At 40.5% G+C, this 7843-nt stretch overlaps 1 protein-coding gene and 1 pseudogene across 1 annotated transcript; both read left to right on the top strand.

Moving 5' to 3' along the window:
• The first annotated feature begins 554 nt into the window (after positions 1-554).
• Positions 555-1908, top strand: LOC105078230 (tubulin beta-3 chain pseudogene; annotated as a pseudogene).
• A 531-nt stretch (positions 1909-2439) lies between these two features.
• Positions 2440-3303, top strand: LOC123612038 (porimin-like). Its single transcript, XM_045504813.2, is given in 3 exon segments — positions 2440-2723; positions 2778-2857; positions 2860-3303. Coding segments are annotated over 3 exon segments (603 nt in total). The 3' UTR covers positions 3099-3303.
• Positions 3304-7843: the final 4540 nt, after the last annotated feature.

The following is a 7843-nucleotide window of genomic DNA, read 5'->3' as shown; positions in this document are numbered from 1 at the left end:
CCCAACTAACTCTATAATGCAAGTATTACCATGGCACTAAACCCAGACATAAACAATACAAGAAAACTTTAAGCCAGTATTCCTTATGAATACAGATGAAAAACTCCTCAACAAAATCTAGCATCACATAACAAGAATTACACACCATGAACTATTGGAGTTTATCCCAGAAATGTAAGGTTGGCTTAATGTCCAAAATTCAGTTATTTTACTACACCATATTAATAGAATAAATTACCAACAAATTATCATCTAAGAAGATACAGAAATAGAAAATTTAATCATTTCATGAAAACAACTGTTGACAAATTAGGAATAGGCATCAATAACAAACTCACAACTAACATACTTAATGGTGAAGGGCTAAATATTTTTCCCCTGAGATCAGAAACAAGACAGGAATGTACTCTCACAACATCTATTCAACAAGATGATTCAAGGTCTATACAGGGAAATTAGACAAGGAAAAGAAATAAAAGATATCCAGATTGGCTCCGCAGCCAGTCCCGCCCAGTCCATGCGCGTCCCGCAGCCGCCCACCACACGCACCGAGCATGAGGGAGATCGCGCACATCCAGGCCGGCCAGTGCGGCAACTAGATCGGGGCCAAGTTCTGGGTGGTCATCAGTGATGAGCATGGCATAGACCTCAGTGGCAGCTACGTGGGGGACTCGGACCTGCAGCTGGAGCGCATCAGCGTCTACTACAATGAAGCCTCTTCTCACAAGTATGTGCCTTGGGCCATCCTGGTGGACCTGGAGCCGGGAACCATGGACCTTGTTCAGTCTGGAGCCTTCAGGCACCTCTTCAGGCCTGACAACTTCATCTTTGGTCAAAGTGGGGCTGGCAACAACTGGGCCAAGGGCCACTACACAGAGGGTGCCGAGCTGGAGGACTCGGTCCTGGACATGGTGCGGAAAGAGTGTGAGAATTGCAACTGCCTGCAGGGCTTCCAGCTGACCCACTCACTGGGTTGGGGCACAGGCTCAGGCATGGGCACACTGCTCATCAGCAAGGTCTGTGAGGAGTACCCTGACTGCATCATGAACACCTTCAGCATGGTGCCCTCGCCCAAGGTGTCAGACACAGTGGTGGAGCCCTACAACACTACGCTGTCCATCCACCAGCTGGTGGAGAACATGGACGAGACCTACTGCATCGACAATGAGGCACTGTATGACATCTGCTTCTGCACCCTCAAGCTGGCTACCCCCACCTATGGGGACCTCAACCACCTGGTGTCAGCCACCATGAGTGGCGTCACCACCTCCCTCTGCTTCCCCATCCAGCTCAATGCCGACCTGCGCAAGCTGGCCATGAACATGGTGCCTTTCCCCCGCCTGCACTTCTTCATGCCCGGCTTTGCCCTGCTTACAGCCCGGGGCAGCCAGCAGTACCGGGCACTGATGGTGCCCAAGCTCACCCAGCAGATGTTCGACACCAAGAACACGATGGCCACCTGCGACCTATGCCATGGCCACTACCTGACCGTGGCCACCATCTTCTTAGGGTGCATGTCCATGAAGGAGGTCGACGAACAGATTCTGGCCATCCAGAGCAAGAACAGCAGCTACTTCGTGGAGTGGATCCCCAACAACGTGAAGGTGGCTGTGTGCAACATCCCGCCCCGTGGGCTCAGGATGTCCTCCACCTTCACTGGTAACAGCACGGCCATCCAGGAGCTGTTCAAGTGCATCTCTGAGCAGTTCACGGCCATGTTCCGGCACAAGGCCTTCCTGCACTGGCGAGGAAGGGTGAGGGCATGGATGAGATGGAGTTCACGGGGCGGAGAGCAACATGAACGACCTGGTGTCCGAGTACCAGCAGTACCAGGACGCCACGGCCGAGGAGGAGGGCAAGATGTATGAAGACGATGAGGAAGAATCCGAGGCCCAGGGCCCCAGGTGAAGCAGCTGGAGGGGTGGGACGTGGCTATGGCCAGGACCAAGAGGTCTGTCCCCAGAGCCATGAAGCCACTGACACCCCCCACCCCCCACCCTCACCTCCACCAGGTCCAGTTATGTCACCCTAGGGCTCCCGAGTGTTCATCCTTCTGTATTTACAGCATCCCAGCCCTGCGTGAGTCCACTTGGCTCAGTCTTCTGCCATAGATTATTTCCATTTCTGTGTGACCTGTTTGTCTCTCTGCTTTATTGTCAGCTCCAGGCCTGAAGTTTTATGGCTTTTTTCTTTCGACTGGTTTGTGTTTATATTTTGGGGTGATACTTAATAAATTTATTGCTGTCAGGAAAACAAAAGATATCCAGATTGGAGTTGAAGAAGTAAAATTATCTCTAGTCATGGATGACATGATGTTAAATATAGAAAATCCTAAAGAATCCACAAAACTGTTAGAATTAATAAATGAACGGGAGGCATGCGCAGAGCCGCCACCTGGGCTGGGAACCCACGAGGCCTCCGTGCCCTGCCCTCGGAACAATGGGAGTTGGCTCACGAGGCTTCTTGGCTGCACTGGCCCTGGGGGCAGTGCTGGTGACAGCGTTGCTGAAGATGGTCGCCGACAGCAGGGACCTGGACGGATCTCCAGGCACAAAGAAGTCTATGCCTCCAGAAGACTCTAATGCTGCCCGAACAGGGAGTACCCCACAGGTGTCTCTCAGCCATACAAATAAGTCCTCCACCTTGCCCATGAAACCATCAGCAACAACTCTAGTTTCCTCAAAGAACATAACAGCCACCACCTTGAAACCCACAGCAAAATCATCAATTCCAATTTCTTCAAAGAACACAACCACCACCTTGAAACCCACAATAACGTCTAAAACGACACCACCAGTGATCTCAACAAACACGACTTCTACCACTGCAGGGTCTACAACCAAGATAACAAGTGCTTCGCATCCACAGTGACCACAGCCCATGATAGTTCAGTGACATCTGTTTCTTCACCTGTAACAATCACAGCAACTACTAATTCTGAGGAAAACAAGGCATCCAGCTTCGATACTGGCAGTTTTGTTGGTGGCATTGTATTAACACTGGGAGTTCTATCTTTTCTTTACATTGGATGCAAAGTGTATTATTCAAGAAGAGGCATTCGGTATAGAACCATTGATGAACATGACGCCATCATTTAAGGGTTCCGAGCACCAACGGAAAGAAGAAAGACTGAAGCAGCCCAATTGGTTTTGGTTTATTATTAGTTTAAAACAGGATTCTCTTCTTGAAAATAGCATAAACAGGCCATGCATATAATGTACAATGTATTATATAAATATGTAAAGATTCCTCATGATTGCTGAAAGTAAAAAGGGTTTGGTTTGGGGTTTTTTAATGAACATATGGACCGTACAGTTAATGCAGTGGTTAGAATCACTTTTAGAAAATATACAGCAGGACAAGGCCTGTCCCATTGTTTTGCGGCATTAGTTGCACAGGGCCAGTAATTAGAAGACATCGTCACCGAAGGGCAGGATGCCATCTGGTCACACGAGTAAGGAGCTTGTCACCGCACTCAGGACGGTGCCATTTTTGTTGCTCACACTCGTAAGAGCTGAGTTTATCCTAATTACTAAAGTCACATAGCAGAATTTATACAAATAAACCAAATCTTAAGTGTAACTTTAGCTTAGGTGTCTCTTCTTCAGAAAACATCAATGTTTCATAAGTTTAAAGCTTAGTTATTTGGTTTAGAAACAAAACACACACCCTCCCCCACCAAAAAAAAAAAAAAAATCAAAACTGGAAATACCTAGGCTTGGCCTGTCAGAAAGCCATCAGAGATCCTGCATTTTTAAGACCATCTTTTGAGTTTTCAATGGCAGTTGATAATAATTACTTTTTTCTCTCTGTAATTTCAGTAAATTGAAATGATTAACCTGATAATGTTTTAAAGACTTAGCTGTTAGTATTAAATAATAGATTATGTGCTACTGTGAGAATACTGTCACCACTGGAAACTGCTTTATTTCATTTTCAGCTGTTAATTTTATATTTAGTGAATATTTTTCAGAGATGTAGAGCTGCTTTCAGTACCTAGAAATGATTAATGTAGTGTAAACACACCTAACTTAAAAAAAAAAAAAAAAGAAGAAGACCCTTAGATGGTTTCCAAAGCAACATCTCATCAGAACTAGGGATGAATGCTGTGTCCAGGCAGCTGGGGATTGTGGGGCCCCCTCGGGCTACTAAACCTGCAGGGGGGGGAATGCTGTATTATCATGCACTGTCGATATTGCTCAGAGATTCGGGGAAACAGCATTTTTGGAATAAATTACACCAGTGTATTTTGGAATAAATTAAGTTTTAAAACAGGAGACTTTTAGCTGGAAATGTCCTGTTTCCTTGCTTGGGTGTTCTTCAGCTGCCCCTCTTCCTCCCTGCTGGAGAGGCGGCTCTCTTACATGTGCTACGTTAATGGAGACAAAAAAGCACAGTACTGTAGGGACACCTATGTTAGCCGTCGTATTTTGGAGTGTTTTCGATTTTACAGTTATATTCCAGCGCTCAGAATTCAGGGTCCAGTTTTGACAAAAGAGGTATTTAGTCATACTATGTCCTAAGATACTATTTCTTCTACCTTAGGTGGTCAAAGTAACTGATACCAATTTCTGACAGTCCAAAAATGAGCTAAGAAGTCCTACTGAATATGTACCTACATTTAACACTTTTGTGATCAGCTTTTGGTTTGCAGAGAATCAAGAATTCTGATATAAAAGGATCATTTCTACTCACTGTGCATTATGGACAATTGATGTGATGAATGATGGATGGATAAAAACTATCCAAAATATGAATATGATCGGATGGATGATGTGGCACATGCAATGTGGAAGAAATATTATGAAACATGTGTGTTTACATTAGTTTGAAAAGAGATGTGGGCTGATAGGGCTACATTAGTAACATTCAATTTACCTAACTGGTCTTTTACCCACTGCTTGCATTTCTTTGCAAAATACACTGACAACACATTTTATAGTAATGGGGGCCTTTTAAATTTAACTTGTTTTGTCTCCACATTCTTGATATTTCCATACTTCAGGTCAGTCAGAACTTTGTAGACAGGCCTGAAATTTTCTTGAATACTTGTTTCTTTAGCACTTTGAAATTGTAAAACCACTTTTTAAGTACTAAATGTCATTATTTGCCTTTAAAGCTTCCTGTGCTTTGGGTTTGAAACAATTTAGTTATGTCTTTTTTCTGTATATATGTTGTGTAATTTGTTACTTTCAAATATCAGTACTTCATTGCAATCAGGTTTTTTTGGTTATCTGCAAAAAAATGAGGGAAACAGTGATGGCAAACCAGTATTTCACTTTGGAGCATATTTCCTTAGCATAAAAGTTTATCTTCCTAATTATGTTTACTTATGCAAATGTTCAGTTTTATTTTGTAACCTTTGAGAATGTATTTACTTGAAGATAAAAGCAATTCAGATGTATGTCTAAATATTAGGCAGAATTCAATCTTTGATTTTAAAATTTCCTTGGATAATCCATAGAATGAATAATTCAAATAGAGATAAATGAGAGCTGGCAGTATATTATGGTGATAATTTTGTATTTTTCAGAAAAAAAATTCAAAGCAAATTCCTGTTACTTCTTTTTTTCTTTTTATTGTAATGACCAGCTTATGGTATTTCATTGTTACTGAGATCTATTTTTAGAATAAAACTTTGTTCTTTAAGAAAAAAAGAATTAATAAATGAGACTAGTAAATTTGCAGGATACAAGGTCAATTAAATATACTAGCAATGAACAATCTGAAAATAAATTAAGGAAAGAATTCTATTTACAACAGAATCTGAAAAGAATAAAATACTTATGGATAATTTAACAAAAGAAGTGTAAGACTTGTACACTGAACACTAAAAAACATTGAAAAATTAAAGATTTAAATAAATGGAAAGAAATCCTATGTTCATGGATGATAAGACAATATTATTAGGATGGTGATACTCCCCAAACTGATCTGCAGATTAGTGCATTTCCTATCAAAATCCTAGATGCCTCTTTTAAAGAAATTGACAAGGTGATCCTAAAATTCATTTGAAATTGCAAGAAGTCTAGGGGTCAAAATGTTCTTGAAAAAAGAACAAAGTTGAAGAAATTTTATTTTCTGATTTCAAAACTTACTACAAATCTACAGTAATCAAGACAATATGATACTGGCTTGAGGATACACATATACTCCAATGGAATAGAATTGGAGTTTATATGTAAACCCTTACATTTATGGTCAATTGATTTTCAAAAAAATTAATAGGGAAAAAATAGCCATTTAACAACTGTTGCTGGAACTACTAAATATTTACATACAAAACAGTGAGGTTGAATCCTACTTTACACCATCCCCTCAAATTAACCCAAAATTGACAAATCTCAATGTAAATCTTCATGAGTTTGTGTTAAGCAATAATTTCTTAGGTATGGCACCAAAAGCGTAAGGGACAAAAGAATATGTTTCTTTGTTGGAAGTTTTTTGATTACTTGTTCAATATCCTTACTTGCAATGTTATGTCTATTCTATTTCTTCTTGAGTCAGTTTTGGTACTTTGCTTCTGGGAATTTGTACATTTCACCTAATATTTTTTAATAATTATTTTTATTTCTTTAAGGTTGGTAATAATATCCCCACTTTATTCTTGATTTTAATAATTTGGATGTGTATCCCCACCCCCACCTTGGTCATTCTATTTAAAGTTTTGTTAATTGTATCAATCTTTCCATTCTGGTTTCACTGATTTTCTTTTCTATTGTCTATTACATTTATCTCTCTTCTAATCTTCATTATTTCCCTCCTTCTGCTAGCACTGGCTTTACTTTGCTTTTCTTTTTCTATTTTCTAGTTCCTTAAAATGGAAGGTTATGTATATTGGTATTCTTGATGTTGTCTCAGAGATCTCTTAAGCTCTGTTCATTTTTCTTCATTCTTTTTCCTTTCTGTTCCTCAGACTAAGTAATCTTAGTGGCCAATCCTGAAGTCTGCTGATTCTTTTTCTGAATACTAACATCTGATGTTGAGCCCCAGAGAATTTTTAGTTTCAGTTATTGTACTTTTCAACTTCAGAATTTCTACCTGGCTCCTTTAAATAACTTCAATCTCCTTATTGATATCCTTTCTGGTGAGACATTGGTCTCCTGATTTCCTTTAGTTCTTTGTTCATGGTTTCTTTTAGTTCCTCCAGCGTATTTAAAAGAGTTGATGGAAAGTCTATTAAGTCTAGTCTATACTTCCTTAGGGACAATTTTTATAAATTTCTCTTGTTCCTCTGTATGGGCCATGCTTTCTTGTTTTTGTCAGCCTTGTAATTTTTTGTTGAAAATTGGACACTGATTAACAGTCACTTGTGTATAACACAGTGTGGCAAGTCTGAAAATCAGATTCACCTCCCAGTCAAGAGTTTATTGTTGCTGCTTGTTGTGGTTGCTGTTGTTTATTTACTTTTCTCAACTAACTTTATAAAGTCAGTATTCCTTGGCCACTGAAGTCTGTATTCTGTTCGTCTAATTGTCAGTTAGTGATCAGACAGAGATTTCCTTAAATGTCCAGAACCAAAAAATGAAGAAAAGCTTCCAGTCTTTGTCAGTGGGCTCTCTGTATGTGTTGGGTCATACTTTCAACATTCAGCTTGGCAATTAACATTTCCTATTTGAGCAGAGCCTGAAAGTTAGACAGATTTCAGGGCCTCTTCAAGACTCTTCTGAGCATCTACCCCTCCCAGATGTGCACGTGTCCTTTTGGATTCCCAAAATACTTAGGAGCTTTTAAAAATTTTTATTGTCCAAATTATCACTCCTCAGCCATCCCTTCCAGGACTTTTGGTGGGTCAACTTAACTGTTATTTCTTTTCCCACATGGCAGCAGCTAACAAACTTGC

Source organism: Camelus bactrianus, chromosome 35, assembly GCF_048773025.1.
Source record: "Camelus bactrianus isolate YW-2024 breed Bactrian camel chromosome 35, ASM4877302v1, whole genome shotgun sequence".
NCBI lineage: Eukaryota > Metazoa > Chordata > Mammalia > Artiodactyla > Camelidae > Camelus > Camelus bactrianus.
The sequence above is the reverse complement of the archived record's forward strand: the minus strand, read 5'-3'. Positions and strand labels throughout refer to the sequence as shown.